This window comes from Globicephala melas, chromosome 5 (genome assembly GCF_963455315.2).
Source record: "Globicephala melas chromosome 5, mGloMel1.2, whole genome shotgun sequence".
Classification (NCBI taxonomy): Eukaryota; Metazoa; Chordata; class Mammalia; order Artiodactyla; family Delphinidae; genus Globicephala; species Globicephala melas.
In genome coordinates, this window is record NC_083318.1 from 72,774,231 (window position 1) to 72,792,837 (window position 18,607).

General features: G+C 38.5%; 1 protein-coding gene across 34 annotated transcripts in view; it reads left to right on the plus strand.

Annotated features, from left to right (window-relative positions):
• The first annotated feature begins 7,288 nt into the window (after positions 1-7,288).
• Positions 7,289-18,607, plus strand: part of FIP1L1 (factor interacting with PAPOLA and CPSF1) — a 68,634-nt gene continuing 57,315 nt past the window's right edge. For 9 of the 34 annotated variants that reach the window (XM_030880548.3, XM_030880546.3, XM_030880543.3 and 6 more), the window contains exons 1-5: positions 7,291-7,616; positions 8,798-8,842; positions 8,946-8,985; positions 12,639-12,696; positions 13,859-13,962. In XM_030880548.3, the coding sequence (XP_030736408.1) occupies positions 7,532-7,616; positions 8,798-8,842; positions 8,946-8,985; positions 12,639-12,696; positions 13,859-13,962 (332 nt within the window). In that variant the 5' untranslated portion in view covers positions 7,291-7,531. Of the gene's footprint in view, positions 7,617-8,797; positions 8,843-8,945; positions 8,986-12,638; positions 12,697-13,858; positions 13,963-18,607 lie in introns of all 34 variants that reach the window. The other 25 variants (XM_060299338.2, XM_070045575.1, XM_030880551.3 and 22 more) reach the window with 8 other exon arrangements.

The window sequence follows — 18,607 nt, forward strand, 5'->3', positions numbered from 1 at the left end:
TCCAGTGTAGGCGCATAGTAATGACGTTACGGAGCGTGATTGGCTAGCGGGGAGACGTCGCGGAAGAATGGTGAGGGCTGGGAATAAACGGGCGGGGCTCGGAGGCTCCCGGGTGCCTCGAAAGTTCGGGGAAGTGGAAAGGAGCTGCCTAAGAAAGAGCTGAGGGGTTTTCTTTTCGTCTCCCTCTCTGCTCGGATTATCTTCGCTGCTCCTTGAGAAATCTCAGGAATGATAAATCCTAATTCTAAATATGATATTTTCCTTGGATCTGAACGCATTTCTTTAAAAGTGATGTGTTGCCCAGCAAAACTAAGAGCAGCCAGAGAAGATAAAAACAACCAACTGCTGTGTGATGTTTCTTAGTTTATACATTACTATCACATACATTATTGGACACAAACCTCTAACAGACAACGGTTTCTCTCACTTTCTCTATCTTCCTTCCCTCATCTCATTGGCACTAAATCTTGATCCACTTCAAAAATCTAGAATCCAGCCCTTTCTCCTCATCTATCCTTCCTCTCACTGCCTTAATCCACTGTCTTCGGTCAACTGAACAATAGCAGTGACCCTCCCCCCCGCCATCATTTCCCAGTTTTCCATCTCTTCTCCCTTCCATTCAGTTTGCTTCCCAGTAAACTAAGCTTGTTCAACCATTTTTCTGCTTAAAATCCTCTCCTGGCCCAGTTGCCTACAGAATACAGCCAGATGCGTTATAATGGCTCCAAAAACCTTCATGATTTCTCTATTTCTCTCCAGCTATCCCAGCTTAGAACATTAAACAGCTGCACAATGAAGTCAACAGATTGAGCCCAAAATGTTTTACAGGTTCAGTTCATTCAATCACTATTTATAAAGCACTTATTAAGTGTAATCACTGAGTTAGGCTCCAAAATACAGTGGTTAATAAGATATATTACCTGATCCATGAAAAATTTACACCTCTGCTAAGTACTTGCCATATCTGGGGTAAGTTTTAACATACCTGTTTTCCTTAACATATCTGTTCTGCTAGATGGTGTGCTAGAAGCTTGGTATCCCCAACACTAGAAAATAACAGGTGTTCAATAAATGTTTGTTGAATAAATGCTCAGTTCATATCAGTATAATAAGTAATATATTCAACCAACTTTTAATGGACATGTACAATATTCCAGACACCGTGTTGGACACTGAGGATATAAATAGAAGTAAGCCACAGTCTTGCCTTCAGAAGAATCTGAAATAAAAGAACCCACACATGTAAAGCAAGCAAATGCAATAAAACATTACAGAAGCAATGTTTTTAATTTTTTGTTTGTTTTGCTGCACCATGCAGCATGCAGGATCTTAGTTCCCCAACCAGGGGTCGAACCCCTGGACCAGAGCCCCCTACATTGGGAGCACAGAGTCTTAACCCCTGGACCTCCAGTGAAGTCCCAGAGCAACGTTTTTATAAAAAAAAAAAAATGTTCAAGAGTTATAAAGTGGGAAAAATAAACTCTGACTAAGTGAAGCAAAAAGGGAAGCGGTCAGAAGAAGTTTCATATAGGACGTAAGTTTTGAGTTGCCTTCAAAGAAAACCAGGTGTTCACCAGGTGTACAGGATGGGGAGGAGCATTCCTGGCAGCAGAGCAAAGAGTGCAGCATGGGGCTTCCCTGGTGGCACAGTGGTTAAGAGTCTGCCTGCCGATGCAGGGGACACGGGTTCGTGCCCTGGTCCGGGAGGATCCCACATGCCACGGAGCAGCTGGGCCCATGAGCCATGGCCGCTGAGCCTGCACGTCCGGAGCCTGTGCTCCACAACGGAAGAGGCCACAACAGTGAGAGGCCTGCGTACCGCAAAAAAAAAAAAAAAAAAGAGTGCAGCATGAACAAAGGTATAGAAGTATGAAACCTTACAGCATGTTCTCTGGAGCTACAAATGGTTTAGTATAGCTTGAATGTACTGTTTGAAGAGAGGCCCATGAAGAAATAGGAGCTAGGAACTAGAAAAGAAGGGGGCAAGTTTCAAAAAGAATAGAGTGGTCAACAGTAGTGAGTGACAGAAAAGGGAAAAGTGAGATGGAATCTGAAAAAAAAAAAAGTTGGCAGAATATGAAATTAGGTTCAAAGAAAGTAACTTGGCCCCTAAAATTCAAGGAGGGAACAGTTCTAGGATATAATGAGATCCATAGTGTGGCCCTAAATGCAGACTGCTGATGTGGATGAATGAAGATTGTTGAATAGTTAGATTCTAGGAGATCAAAAAACAGATGAGCAGAATGTGCAAGTTACTTGTTATGATGCCAAGTGGTAAAGGAACGGAAGACTGTGTACCAGACCCCAACATCATCTGTGAATAAGGGGAAATGAAGAGAGAGAGGCAGAGGTGGTTAATAAGGAGGTATGCACTGGCAAGGAGGAGGATTTTCAAAAGAAAGTGGCACCACAACAGTCTGGTAGTGGCCCACCAGAGCGAAGGAAATGGCAATACTTCCTCCAGGCTCCATAGTACAACTGGGTGAAGAAAAATGGTGGGTCTACAGAAGAGAAGGATGAGGATGATGTGCTGTCCCTGGAGGGAAGTTAGATTTCTGTTTCAGTGAATGAGTAGAGACATCTCTGCTAAAATACTGACATGTATACATAATGGACATGTGGGACATGTATATATAATGGAACAAAGTTAGGGACTGAGAGTTAGATACAGAGTTGGAATTCAGGCCTGAAGAAACTGGGAGGGGATAAGCATAGAGTATATAAGGGAATGACACTTAAAGAGTTGACAAAAAGTGACTTAGAATGAGGAAATGTGGGGGGACTGCATAAAGTTGGGCAATACACAACCTGTACAGCCACATGCCACCCAAAGGGCTGCCAGATCATGAAGGGGCTTATAGGTCACGTGGTAGGAAGTTTGGATTTTATTTTATGTGTAACAGGAAACTATTGAAGGGTTTGTGTTACGTGAATTGCAGTGGAGATGGAGAGAGAAGTAGACAGTGGAGATGGAGAGAAGTAGACAGATTTGGGATATATTTTGTAGGAAGAAGTAACAGGTCTTGCTAATGGATTTTTATAGGCGTGAGAGGGACTCAAGAGGGAAAGAGGGGAATCAAGGATGATTCCTTAGGTTTCGGCTGAACAACTGGTTGGATGGTGGTTATTCATAATACGATGGAGAAGCTTGGGAGAGAATGGAAGTGGGATAGGACAGGTTTGGGAAGGGAATTCACAAGTTCAGTTTTGGCCATAAGTTTGAGATGCCTATTAAATACCCAAGAGAGGCATCAGGTGAAGCACCTGAGTGAGCAGCTTGTCCTGAGCTTAACGATAAATTAAGAATGCAGACAGAAAATTGAGAGTCATAGATATATATCACATAGACAGTCTTAAAAGTCATGGGGTTGGATGAAATAACCTCAGGGGACAGGGTAGACAGAAAAGAGAAGAAAAAAACCCAGGAAAAAATTGATTTCTTCATCTCAGACATCATGGCAGAGTTAGATGAATTCTTGCTAAAATTGCATGCTTAAGACCATCAGATGTACCTTATTTAAATGTGATTTGTACTTTTCTGCTCAAAATAGCTAGCAATTATTTTCTATTCTCATAAAATCAAGCCTATCTCCATCTCATTTCTAAGTCCTCTCTGTTCATGATCAACACTTAAGGATTTACTAAGCACTTCCCATTTGCTTGATATTGTAAGAGAGAATCTGGTGAACAAAAAAGTTTTGTTTTCACCCTTAAAGAATGTGAAGTTTACATAGCAGTGTAGATGTGAATAGATGATACAATTGCCAGAAACAACTAGCAACACAGAATTTAGTGTTAACATATATCAGAATGCAGAGGAAGATGGATAATTGAGGCTTAATTCCTTGTTGTGGTATCTAGAGACAAAGGAAAACTCTACACATGTGCAGTTTCTCAGGATGTTCAAAGGACAAAAGGCCTAAACCATAACATATGTTGAAGAAAATAATCAATAAACAATTTATAATAGCATAGCAAAGAGTTTTATTTGCCAGACTAAGGACTATAGCCCGGAAGACAGCCTCTCAGATAATTCTGAGGAACTGCTCCGGAGAAGCATAGTCTTCAGCACAATTTTATGTCTTATCAGAAGAAAGAACATCAAACAATTCAGGGATACATTCTTACGTGGTTTCAAAAAAGAGAAAAAAGATCAGCAGGTACACAGCGAATAGTATGGCCTTGGCACCTGGAAAGTTAGTCTTATCATTGAAGGAGTACCAGCTCTGGTGTCCCAGGAAAGGAGGCATTTAATATTATTTATTTATTTATTTATTTACTTACTTATTTACTTATTACTTTTCGGCTGCATGGCATGAGGGATCTTAGTTCCCTGACCAGGGATCAAACCCACGCCCCTGGCAGTGGAAGCGCAAAGTCTTAACCCCTGGACCACCAGGGAAGTCCCTAATCTTTATTTTTAACATGGACATTCTTTACTTCTGGTCAACGTGCCCTTTTCTTTCATAATTAAAGAAGAGGTACAAAGTATGTTTCATAGGCCACAAACAGGCTAGTTAGCATAAAATTCAAGTTAACTCACGGATAAAACAGAATGACTTCCCCCTACCTCAATATATGAAAACTTCTTTTACCAGTCACCTCTAATTTGTCAAATGCTTTCACGTTTGAAACTTCATTTTACCTTTGTTATCCTTCCAAGAAGTGGGTATAAAATGCTATTTTAATATATCAATTTACTGATAAGGAAAGTGAGGAACATTGAAATGACATAACTAAAGCTGGCAGCGAATAGTATAGTCGAGCCTAAATGCCATATCTATTCAAAACACATCTATGTGTACTTACTATCTACTAAATACTGAGCAAGGCACCTTTATTTGATCTTTACCTCCTGTCATCATTTTAATCATCTACTGAGCATTCCCTTTCAGTACTTCTCAGAGATAGATACATTAAACCTGTTGCTTTGTTGTTTTCGGCTTTTTTTTTTTTTGCCAAGAACCAGCAGATCTCTCTCACACACACACCAACACAGACACACAGACACACACACACACACAATGGAAAACAAATATCAGAATATATGGAGTATCATAGTTTGATAAGGTCATAATTTTATATAATATGTTCAAGCTACCTGTCTTTGAAGTCTCCCCTGGTGGGAGATAAAGATACCTTTAACTAAGGAAGTCTATCCAGGCAAAGAACTCAGTTTGGAAGTAAGGAAGGAAGAGGTTTTTTAAGAGTGGTTATTAGTGATTTATGGGCTTCTCTGCTTGTGAAAATCTTCATTTTCAAAGCTTAGCTCAAATGCTACCTCCACCATGAAGGCAATTCTGATGCATCAATTATTATTCATCAATTCTTCAGTTTAAGTAATGCCTTGAAAGACAAGCTCATTTCAGGCAGCTGAAAGGAGAAAGAGGCTCTTCAGCAAAAGGCAGTTTGTTCTCCCATGAAACCATCATTACAGACTCATAGAATGATAAATAGAAACATAAACAGACAGGAATGTGAGTGAATGCCTTATGACACTCTCGAGCAGAATGTAAAATCTTCACTTTGTTACTGTCAGTAGAGGCCAAGAAGATCTCCTAAGTGCTAGGCAACACACCAGGAATTAGAAGGACATATAAGAAGATGCCCTGTTTGAGGCAGGATTTGGTGAAGTCTTAGGAAAGCAGATATGTAGTCAAATAATTACTATATGATGTGATAGACACATGCCACGGAACCAGCATACTGTGCAGAAAGGAATGATTAGCTCTGCACTACCCACTCCAGAAGAACTCTAATCTCATCTACATATCCTCTCTCCCTCACTCCACTCCAGCTACATTTGGGGTTCTTTGAATGCTCCAAGTACGCTTCTGCCTCAGGGTTTTTGCACTTCCTATTCTCTCCACCTGATAGGGCTTCTCCCAGAAATCCACAACGGTTTACTTCTCTCCATTCAGGTCTCTACTTTTGAACCACCTCATTAGAGTGGCTTTCCCCGACCACTTGATATGGAATTGCATCCTATCCCTCTTCATCACTTTGCTCGGGGTCCCCCTTTCCTGCTTACCCTACTTTATAATCCTTATCACTATCTGACATACTGTACATTTATATGTTTATTGTCTGTCTCCTTTTCATTAGAATGAAAGCTTCACGGGAGGAAGGACTTTGTTTTACTCATTGCTGAATCTACATAGTTTAGAAGAGTCCTTGGCACTTGGTAGGCCCTCCATAAGTATTTATAGAATAAATAAAGAAATGGGGTTCAGGAAAGATTTCAAAAGTTGACTATATCTCAACAGACTTTAGAAATACACAAGGGATTATCTATCCCCTTCAGATAAGGGAGGCTGAGAATAGCAATAGAGGAATGTTCAAAGGTTAGGGAGATTAAAACCACATGATTTGTTTAAATAGCATGAGATGGTGTGGCATTGGTGGTGTAAAAACACTTTGTGCTTCTATTAAGACCCACCTTTCCCTTGTAAGTGAGTTAATTGTTTACCACCCTTCTGCCTTTCTCAATAAATTGAGAGCTCTCAAGGGCAGGGGCTGTGCTTTACTCATACTTTTATTTCCTAAGTTCTTAAACAGCAGATATTCAATAATTGTTAAATAAATAAATGAAAAAATATGAAGCACTTAAAAAATGAACATAGTTTGACATACACAAATATGGAAAGGACCTGCAAGACACTGCTGAGAAAAAAAAACCAAACCAACCAATCAAATAAACAAATCTACACAATTATACATACAATATTGTACCCCTTAAGACTCATTAATCTCAGGTTCTTTCACCAAAACAATACACGTGTAGCAAATATGTATAAAATTTCATAATGCTGCACATGAAACAGAAAAACAAGGGCGACTTCTGGAAAGGAGGGTAGTGGATGAGAAGGTCTTTGACTTTTTGACAAAAAGAATGCATTATTCATTTTTTAGTTTGGCTTTTGTTTGCTGTTAAAATTAATTTTTCAGGAAAGTGGGCATGAATTATGATTTCTTCTCTAATGAGAAACAGGGACTGATAAGGCGATTCTGGATCAAGTCTGATACAAGTAAAGAATGAAACAAGGCCTTCAGGAAGATTTTAAAAAAACAAAACGAGAAAGCAAGCATCACACGCAAAAAGTAACGACGGTGCACTCTCCAGCAAAAGCAATACAGGTTATCAGAAGGAACGTTGGGGGAGGGGAATCGTAGCCTACGTAAGACGTCACGGGAGAAAGCCACGCTAAAAGGCAAGCGAGATCCCGTGGAGGCGGGGCCAACTACGGTGCGCAGGCGCAACCAGGCTCAGGTGGCCGCCGCCGCGGAAGCGAAGCCACCTAGAGACTCCGCGCTGCTTGGGTGCTGCTGCGCGTGCGCGGGCGGAGCGGCGCCGGAGCCGTGTTCTTTGCCGCCTCCGCCGCCGGGGCCACCTACCCTGGATTTGAGTCTCGCGCCTTCTTCGTTCGCTCGCCGGCGGGTTCGCGCCCCTCTCGAGACCCCGGGCAGCGAGGCTGGGGAAGGGTTGGAGGGGGCTGTTGATCGCCGCCTTTAAGTTGTGCTCGGGGCGGCCATGTCGGCCGGCGAGGTCGAGCGCCTAGTGTCGGAGCTGAGCGGCGGGACCGGAGGGGATGAGGAGGAAGAGTGGCTCTATGGCGGTACGGAACTTCCTGTCCCTTCTTTCTCTGCCGGGTTCTCTCAGGCGTCCCTTCCCGGCCCGCAAACGGCCGGCGTCCTGGGGCCCTCTCGCCGCCGCCTGGGGCCTCTTGCATGGAGCCTCGTGCGGCCTGACTTAGGCCGAGCTCGGCGTGCGCGTCCCCCGCCCCCCTTGCCTCCTCCCGCCCAGCCCACGCCCCCAACACGCACCCACCAGGTGGCGGCTGGGACCCCGCTGGGCAGGGGGCTAGGGGCTGGGCCCCCAGCCTCGCCGTCCACTCCGCCCGGGCTTCTCGGCCGCCTCGCCTCTGTGCGCTTTTCCTCTTGTTTTCTTATATCGATTCTAAGCTGTGTTGGTGTGTCTCTTCTTGCCCCTTGACTGTGGGATGCCCTTCCTGTCCCAGGAACAGTCATTCTGTAATAATAGCTAAATAAAGTTGATGCTGTAAAACTAACGTCTTGTTTCTTGATGGTCAGTTTGTATGGAATGCACCTGCAAGGGTACCTCCTTGTGTGAAAGTCGTGCTTTAAAAATAATTAATTAAAAGAGAGAGAGAGAGAAAGAAAGAGATGGAATACATTATGGCCCATAAAGAAAACCCCGAATGTCTCCTGTATTAAGGTGAAGTTTTTCTTTTTTAAGAGACTGCGTTTTAACCCACATAGAAGTACCTCATGTCCCTTAGGCTTATGGTTTTCAGTATCACTTCGTGTATATCTTTTTCATAAAATAAGTTTACTGCATCTTTTACTTCCTCCTTGAAAGGGACATCTGGCTTTTAACTTCCATGAAGTCACAGTCCCTTCTTGTCTGTTGCCGGTACTAGATTTGAAAGTTAATGTTTGTTCCTTGCCTAAAATGCGTATTCTTGATTGTCTTTAGGATAGTTTAGTAAAAGTGCACGTTTGGGCACCACGCAACTCCTTGATAATGTGACTTCGACAAACTTTGATTTTGATAAACTTGTAAAATACGTTGTCTTTGGCGGCAAGATTTAGCATTCGTAGTACTGTTTGAAATGTAAATGTATAGGGTTTCTTTTACAAAGGTCTAGAAATCTGTAATACTTCTTAAGTTTATTTTTATAGAAGTAAAGTCTGATTTTTTTATTTCTTTATTTTTCATAAAAGACATATCTTGTTAAGTCATTATAAGGTGATCTAACTTTGGATGTGCTTATAGGCCCATGGGACGTGCATGTGCACAGTGATTTGGCAAAGGACCTAGGTTAGTGCTTGTGATGATCACTTCAGATTTTCATAATACTGGTTTCTTTAAGAGTGGTTTGTTTGTTAATTTTATTTATTTATTTATGTATTTTTTTTGGTAGATGAAAATGAAGTTGAAAGGCCAGAAGAAGAAAATGCCAGGTTAGTGAAATTTCTTGTTGATGCTTTTGCAGATTGTGCGGTACAGTGCTTCTGTCAGCAGATTGTCAGAATTATTTTGTTATAATCATTGGTTTGATTACATTTTGACAAAGATAGCAAGACACTGAGTCCTTTATAGTTTATTACTATTTCAGGACGTAGTCTTATACCAATTCTGTTTATTTGCTAATAGCCCAGGGGACAAAATGTTTTTGAAGTAAGGGTTTGGATATTTTTCACTATTAAGTAACTTTGTACTCTTAAATGAGCTCAATAATGGAGTATACAGTATAACCATCAGACTACTAAGAAAAAAAAGTTTTAACTTAAAAATTTTTTAAAAATAAAGAATTCCTTGGGTAACTACTTTTACAACTTAATATTTTTGATGGTGTAATGCATTGTGGTTATAATTTCAATGTTTCGTATTTATTTAAAATTCGAAGTGGAATTAATAAATTTTTTATAAGATTGATTGCCTTTGTTAGATTACTAGAAAGGTCGGAGTATCATTTACAGAACATATCAGGGAGCCAGAAACGTATTCTAAATTTCAGAATAGCTCATGGGTACAAGTACATGGATATGCTGACATCACTGGCCTTAGTGTCTTATAGTGGGGGAGGCGTGATTACAAAAAGGACTTTTAAAGAATATTTGGGTTTAAAAAGAGAGGGAAATACGACTTCACACCCACTAGGATGGCTGTAATCAAAAAAACAGATAGTTAACAGGTGCTTGTGAAGATACGGAGAAATTGGAACCCTTATACACTGATGGTAAGATTGTAAAATGGTGCAACTATTATGGAAAACAGTCTGATAGTTCCTCTAAAGGTTAAACATAGAGCTACCATATATAGCAACATTATTCATAATAGCCAAAAAATGGAAATAACCCAAGTGTCCGTCAAATGGATAGATTTAGAAAAGTGGTATATCCATACAGTGAAATACTATTTGGCAGTAAAAAGAAATGAAGTACTGATAGTGTTACAACATGGATGAACCTTGAAAACATGCTAAATGAAAGAAGCCGGTCACAAAGAACTACATATTGTGTTTCTTATTATATTAGATGTACACAATAGGTACATCCAAAGAGACAGAAAGTAGTAGTTACCAGGACAGGGGAAAATGGAGAGCGACTACAAATATATAAGGTTTCTTTTTGGGGTGATGAAAATGTTCTGGAATTAGATACATACATACATACACTATTCTGTAAATATACTTAACCTTTCAGTTGTACACTTCAAATGAGTAGATTGTGTGGTACAGGAATTGTATCTCAAAGCTGTTATTTTTTAAAAAGTTAATGGAGGGAAGAAGTGAGAAGTGGAAACAACTCAGGGGGTGCTGAGATTATTGTTCCTTGCTTAAAAATACCCCTATAGGGCTTCCCTGGTGGCGCAGTGGTTGAGAGTCCGCCTGCCGATGCAGGGGACGCGGGTTCTTGCCCCGGTCCGGGAAGATCCCACATGCCATGAAGCGGCTGGCCCGTGAGCCATGGCCGCTGAGCCTGTGCGTCCGGAGCCTGTGCTCCGCAGCGGGAGATGCCACAACAGTGAGAGGCCCTTGTACCGCAAAAAAAAAAAAACAAAAAAAGAAACCCTATGTTGGAAGTTTTTATTTATTTATTTATTCATTTATTCATTGCTGTATCATCTGAAATCTTGTCATTTAGGGTTTTTTGTTTTTGTCCGCCTTTGGTGGCATGCGGAACATCCCCCTGGGATCGAACCCCCGCCCCCTGCAGTGGAAGCTTGGAGTCTTAACCAGTGGACCACTAGGGAAGCCCTTGTCATTTAGTTTTGAAATGGATATATCCAACCCAGTTCCTAACCCTACTCTTAGTTAACCACAGAGTTGGGATTTGTGTAGTTTAATAGTTATGAAAGTAATATTTCTTCATACCCTGATTTTTCAGTTGATCAAGAAATTAATGATAACAATCAGATACACATTTTTGTGAACTAATTTTTATTTTACTTTGTTAATATTCTTAGATATAATTCTTGAAGCTTATTTTCTGATTAAATATTCCTTAATTCCTCAATACACAGCTTGATTAAATTGATTGGAGAGGAACCCTTCTCCCTTCCCTATCACTGTCATAATGTCTTCATATTCCTTATTAACATTTTATTTGGAAAGCTGTTAAGTTTATTTCATCCAAAGGAAAAGGTCTATCCTTAAAATGTTATTTTTCTAGATAAAGCTTATAATTTTATCATGTTTCTAGTGTTTTAATGGTGATAGAGAATTAATACTTTCAAAAGTCTATTGGGGAAGAGAGCTCTGCCAAACTGTGTTCTACTATCCAGTGCAGTACCTACTTCGTTGCCCTAACTGAGCCGAGTCTTTGCTATTAGAGTTTTCCCCAGCTTCTTTGTGATTGGCCCATTGTTAAAACTGTTCTTAACCATTGCACTGTGCTGTCTCTGATTGTCTTGTTTTATTTCAAAGTTGTGGCTAAACATACTGCTTTGTGACATAAAGAACAAGCTCAACTTACATCTGAGAAATGTACTGAATAATTATAATTGCATTTTTTGGGGGGGAGGGTCAAGCATTAGAACTATGAAAATTTAACAGATAAGTTTTCAGGTTTTGTCCTTCATTTTGCTTTGTTTGGAGATTGTGTTACAGAATACCACTATAGAGATTAAATTAGTTTATATAGAAACTGCTTGACAAAAAGTGAAGTTTAGAAGAGATTAGCAGAAACCCAGTGAAAACAGCTTTGAACTATATCAACATCTGGACATTTTCCCTAGAAATGCTACTAAATAATTGTCAGTTGCCTTGTATTTCAATTTCTTCATCTATAAAATGAGGTTAATGGTTAATTCCCACTTTCAAAATCATAATTATTAAAAATATAAGGAACCATTTGCACCGTGGTACTAGAAGTTTTATTTCATGGTTAATGGCCATATGCTTGAGTCTCTTGAGAATAAGTGTTTATTGTTATATGTCAATTTTGTTGTAACAGGGCAAATTCAAGTATTAACGGTCTTTAAAAAAGTAATTATTTTTTAATGCATCAAAATTAGGTCTGGAGCTCCTTAGTGTCAAATTGGAAGGCAGTCTTTACATGAAAGTAAACATTTTTTAAATCTTAAAATTTGTTTTTTATACAACAAAGGACATATATCCAATAAGACAGATGAAACAGAAAACTAGGAAGAAGCATGTGTGTTAACTCAGTACTGAGTTAACGTCATCATACTGCACATCTGAGTTCCTTGGGCACCAGGGAAAAGAGGAAACTGTGTGTTACATAGCCCTTGGCAATTCCTAGAGTACCTTGAAGTTCAGTGTAGTTTTAGGATAAATAAAATTGATTAAGTATGATGCATATTTTAAAAATGTAAAAACTCAAATTATACCCCACCGTCAAATTGCAAATTTGGCATCGTTAACAAATTGTGGAAGCAATTCCATTCTACTTCCAGTGTTGAGTGTACACGTTTTATGTAGGGCATTAGGAATAGCAGAATAGGACAGGCAGTTTTTACCATCTTTTTTCGTCTCTGGTGGAGACAGTAATTTCAGGAAACTATCAGACATAGATTAAAAATACTAGTATGCTCCGTCTGTACTTCAGAAAAGTAATACCAGTTGTGTACTTATTTTTGTTGTTTGTAGTGCTAACCCTCCATCGGGAATTGAAGATGAAACTCCTGAAAATGGCGTACCTAAACCGGTAACATAAGGCTTTGAGATCTGGTTACTTATCTGTTTAAAATCTTTATCAATAGCTTCCCGTTCACTTAGGAAGAAAACCAGAATTTAACATGACTGCCAATATTTTGCATAATCGGGCCCCTTTTATATCTCCTGTGTCATCTGGTGCCGTCAAAAAAGTGTAACCATGAGAAGAAATAGTGGGAGGAGAGTTCAGATGAAATGGGGCATGTGCAAAGGCTTGATGTTTGTTGCTACCAAGGAACCCAGTGGTCATAGGTCAATTCGATAGATCATAGTGAGCCTGGTTTTCAAAGCAGACATAGAGTTTTTCAACTCAAATTTGTCAAGTTTTTTAGCAAAAATTACTTTTTATATAAATGACAGTCTGACCTTATGCCTGTTAAAAGTGATATTTTGGGGGGTGAACAAATCATCGGTCCCATGAATATTTTAACGTTTTAATCTTGTAAAAAAGAAGGAAATTCTTATTCTGCAAGCTTGAACTTGTATACAAAAAAGTATTTAGCCTTGGTGATCTACTTTTTAAATTTACTATTATGTGACTAAGCCTTTTAGAGCCAAAATAAAGCTCTTTTAGAGCCAAAATAAAGCTTTTTAGAGCCAAAATAACAGCCTTTTAGAGCCAAAATAAAGCTTTCATAAATGTCCCTACTTTTACTCATAGAAACAAAGTATTCCCTCAATCATTTGCATGCAGGACCTTTTCTATGTGTACATGAATGTCAAGAATAAGTGAGCTGCTTTTTAACTTTTTGGTGCTTTTAACGGTGACACTGTGACCCTTAAAATTAGTTGTTTTCCTCTTACCTTCATGTTCTTTTTGCTAAGAATTCCTCAAATATTTTAAAAATATCTTCTAGGTATTTTAGTACATTGCCTTAGATCCTTTGTGCAAGAGGAGCAGTTATAAATAGTAGGAAAAAATACATGTGTTATTTACAAAAAGACAATGTTGAAAAAAAGGTTTACTTCACATTCTTATCCCTTTTTATCATTGCAAAAATCAAAGTTGTACGTGAGTTGAAGTAGGTAGTAGTACTATAACTTATTCTCTAGAATTAGCTCAAAAAATGCAAAATGGTTACCTTTTCAGTTATTTATATCAGACGTTGAAATGGATTATTGAGTGTATTTTGTGGTTGTTTATGTTGATATAGAAAGTGACAGAGACTGAAGACGATAGTGATAGCGACAGTGATGATGATGAGGATGATGTTCATGTCACTATAGGAGACATTAAAACGGGAGCACCACAGTATGGGTAAGTTATTTTTAAGTAACAACTGTGTGCTTAAGTCAAAGGTAGTGTGTCTATATCAAACAATTCGTGGTTGATTCCAATGTTTTTACATTTTTTCATCTTACCATGATATGATAGAACTCGTTAAAATTTCACGTGATGAGTTGCTAAGACAGTAGGTAAAAGCTGTTGACACAAGAAAAAAAATATTAGTATCTATCTTTGGTGATGGATGTTAACTAAACTTATTGTAATCATTTTGGCAGTTTATATATATATCAAATCATTATGTTGTTTACCTAAAATTAATACAGTGTTATATGTCAAGTATCAATACATCTCATGACTAAAAGGAATTTCACCATGAAAATATTTTTTTCTTAAACATAAAGTTAATTAGGTAAAGTTACATGGAAGCAGCAGTTTTTGATTCCTGAAATTGAAATGTTTTTACAAATGAATTGAGTGATACAGATTTTTTTTTTTTTTTTTTTTTTTTGGGTGGTACGCAGGCCTCACTGTTGTGGCCTCTCCCGTCACGGAGCACAGGCTCCGGACGCGCAGGCTCAGCGGCCATGGCTCACGGGCCCAGCCGCTCCACAGCATGTGGTATCCTCCCAGACCGGGGCTCGAACCTGCGTCCCCTGCATCGGCAGGCAGACTCTCAACCACTGTGCCACAAGGGAAGCCCCAGATTATTTCTTTTTAATTAATTTATTTGTTTATTTGGCTGCGTTAGGTCTTAGTTGCGGCATGCGGGATCTTCGTTGAGGAGCATGGGCTCTTCGTTGCAGTACGTGGGCTTCTCTAGTTGCAGCATGCGGGCTTAGTAGCAGTGCGCGGGCTTAGTTGCCCTGTGGCATGTGGGATCTTAGTTCCCCTACCAGGGATACAACCTGCGTCCCTTGCATTGGAAGGCAGATTCTTAACCACTGGACCACCAGGGAAGTCCCCAGATTCTTTAATTAGAATTAGAAAACCTTAATTTGCTGTTTACATCTATATTGTTCTTACATTTTATTACTTATCCAGACTTCAGTTTAGGTTTTTAATTTTTTTGTCCGATAAAAACAATATCAAAAGTATTTCTTTTTGCTTTTCATGGTGTATTTTTCAAGTGGTTAATTATCCTGTATGCTATTTATGCCAATAGGTTGTCTCAAAGTTTATAGTCTGTAAAGCTGGATCAAGTGAATGGCCTGTCATTGACTCATTGAGCACATAAAGAATCTTACAGAAAGATTGGAAGGGAATAAAGTACATATTGTGATTTTGTTATGGTGGTAGAATATGAGTTGACGTTTTCTCTATCCTTTTCAGATTGGATGTATGGTGTGGTACTAGTGCGTTGGGAATATAAAGTAAACTTTTCATTAATTGCACTATAGTTCATTAAGTAGCCTTATCTGAAATGAACCAATATATACATAAATCCTTTTGAATTTTTTATTTCTTCAGTAGAGAAATTTTTTCAAAAGTTATTTCAAGAAGCTTAAAGGTAATTCAGTTGTCATAATCAGTTTTGCATTATAATAATGACTGCTGATGTAATTTTAAGACCCTAGCAACTTTTTTAGGGAGCAGGTTTGAGAAGAGACTAAATTATTCAAGTTAGGATAACTCTTGATGTTCTCCTCATCCCCACTTAAAGTAAATAATTAGTGTTGAGCTATGATATTAGTAAGCCTTTATGCTAATAGGCCTTTATCTGTCTGCATTATGCAGAAGGAACACTTTAACATAATACTATAATAATCAATTGCATATTTAGTAAATACTTATATTTAATATAAAATTATTTGTATTTTCAAGTACAGAACAATTAAAGCAAATGGTGATTACTTTTTATTAATATGACCAATTTTGGGGTGGGACTTGCATGCAAATAGTAAATACATATAGACTCCCATAGTACTTTATCTGAACTTTCTTTCTTTCTTTTTTTTTTTGAGCTTTATTTCTTATAACAGAATTTCCGTTTTCATGGATTGAATTATGTTCGCACGTGTTTATTACCTTTAGATTCTAAATTCTTTGAGTGGTTAATGAATTTTCTTGTTCCTTACATTCCTTAAATATAGGAAGTAGTAAGTGTTTATTCACTAAATTGACTGCGTATTAAAAACACAATTGTCTTTGAACTTTTTTTTCTCAACATTGATTACGAAAATTTTCAAACACTCGAAGTTTAAGGAACTGATGTGAACACCCATTTATTTACTCATCACCTGGATTATACAATTTACATTTTGCTGTGTTTGCTTTATCACCTATCTGTCTATCTACCTACCTGCCTATCTCCATGCCTCCACCCACTCATCAATCCATCTTTTTTATTTTGTATTTTTTTTTTTAATTATTTATTTATTTAGTTGTGCTGGGTCTTCGTTGCGGCTTGCCGGCTTCTTAGTTGCGGCACATGGGCTCCTTAGTTGTGGGATGCAATGACTTAGTTGCGGCTTGTATGTGGGATCTAGTTCCCTGACCAGGGATCGAACCAGGGCCCCCTGCATTGGGAGCGTGGAGTCTTAACCACTGTGCCACCAGAGAGTGCCCTTATTTTGTATTTTTTATGCATTTCAAAGTAAGTTACAGATCTTTCTGAAGCGTATAAAGCTTGTTTAACCTTAATATCTCAAGATATATCCATTGATAACTGAAAGAAAGCCAGGGAGAAAATAAAATTTGATGAATATTTACTTCGTGCACAGCATTTCAGAGGCAAATTTAAAGAGCAAATTGATTTCAAGGAACAATACTAAATTGGTTTATTATAAGCTGTTAGAAGGTAAAGACTAGAATTTCTTTTAGGTGACATACTTTTGTTACAGAGTTTATTGTATCTGTAAGTAAGGTATGTGGAAAATCAAATCTTAGGGTAGGAATAATTTACGTTGTATAGAGGAGTGGTTTCTTAGCTGTATCTTTGAAATTCAGCCGCTCATTCATTAACACTTTTCAAAGGCAGTTTGTTTGGCACTCTAATAATTGATGATGGGAATATCAACTGTCCTTATTTATCAAAAGTAGTGAGGGAGATAGACATGTGAGCAGATACTTTCCTTGCAGTGTAAGTGCTTGAATAGAAACATGTACAGGGTGATTGGAAAGCTTTGAGAGGACAGTTGCTAAAAGTGCATGTGTTGAAGAGAAGATCCTAGAGGAGGTAATATATGAATTTGTTTGAATAATTCTCGAGACAGAAGGAAGAGACAGACTGATGATTTTGGCAGAGGAAACTACTTAGATGTAGTGGAAGCATGACTTAGACGAACCACAAGACTGGAGGATAAGGTAGATGAGAGAGGATGCTTGAAACCACAGAAGAGGGGAGTTAGGATGTTTTTGCTCTGCCATCATGGAACCCTTAAAGGTTTTTAGGCAGGTCACATTGTTTGAAAATATAACTCTAGCAGTAGTAGTTGACATGGACTAGATAGAACTTAGTTAATAGATTTGAAGTAATCATCCAGATGGGATGATAGTCGAAACTAAACCAGCAGCAGTAATATAGGGATAGATGGAAGAATTCAATATATTTGAGTGAATAATAAATGGAAATAACATGGGTAATGGGTTGGTTGTAGATGGAAAGGGAGACAAAGGATTCAGTGACTTGGAGCTTTCTAGAGTAGTTCAGTGTGTGTATATAACAGTGTATTACCATATATGGGTAAGGTGGGAGGAGCAGGTTAAGATAAAATTTTTTGATACATTTATTTTTAAGTTTTTGTAGACATCCAAGTATATAAGATCTAGCCCCTAGAGAAGCCTGAGACCTCATGGTGGGTGCTATTGAATGGGGGTATCAGATTTACTTAAGCGCAGTTTTCCGGACAGCTAAGGTTCTTTACACACAATGAATGTGAAGGCTTGGAGGCATTAAAAAAGAAAAGAAAAGTAATGTTTTAAAGGGCAGAATGGGGAAGGAAGGAAAGCAGCTGGGTGGGAAGCAAAGAAGTTCATTTAATGAACTATGGTAAGCCTTTTATAAATACTGTTTTGGTTTATCCTTTAGCAGTTCTGTAAGAGGACCATTTGGAGACAGTCCTTGGTTTTTGTATATTGACTTTCGAACAGCTAGGACTTTTGTACATCATATATAGATACCTCAAAGTGCTTTGGCTGTGCTGAATTTAGCTTGTTGAAATGTAAGCATCATGCGGCAGGAACCATATTTGTCCAGCTCCTCATTCTCTCTCCTTGGCTTAGAACTATATGTGATGTATTGCTGGTGCTTAAGCACTTATTAGAGAATTAGTCAATGAGATGATTAAACCTTTCAAGTTGGTAGTGATAGTACAACTTGACAGTGACAGTTTAGTTTAGGCTCCTTCATACTTCTTGCATTTATAGTAGTGGATCTTTATACAATTATTTGAATATTTTATTGAATATCCTTATTTTTTTAAGCAGAATAACCTAGGTCTCATAAATTTAATACATTGGAGACAAAAGATGGAAATTGTTAGGCAGACCAGAAGCAGTGAGTTTTCACAGGTCCAGTTGAATGACTGGGAGGCGAGGAAGTGAAAACAAGGCATATAAACTATTCTTCCCTTCCCAGCCAAATTTCTTGAAAGTTTGTTAGAGTGGGATATTGAGTTAATCGCGGGTAGGTTTTTGAGATGGAAAATTAGACTTTTAAAAAATATATTTTTTATCT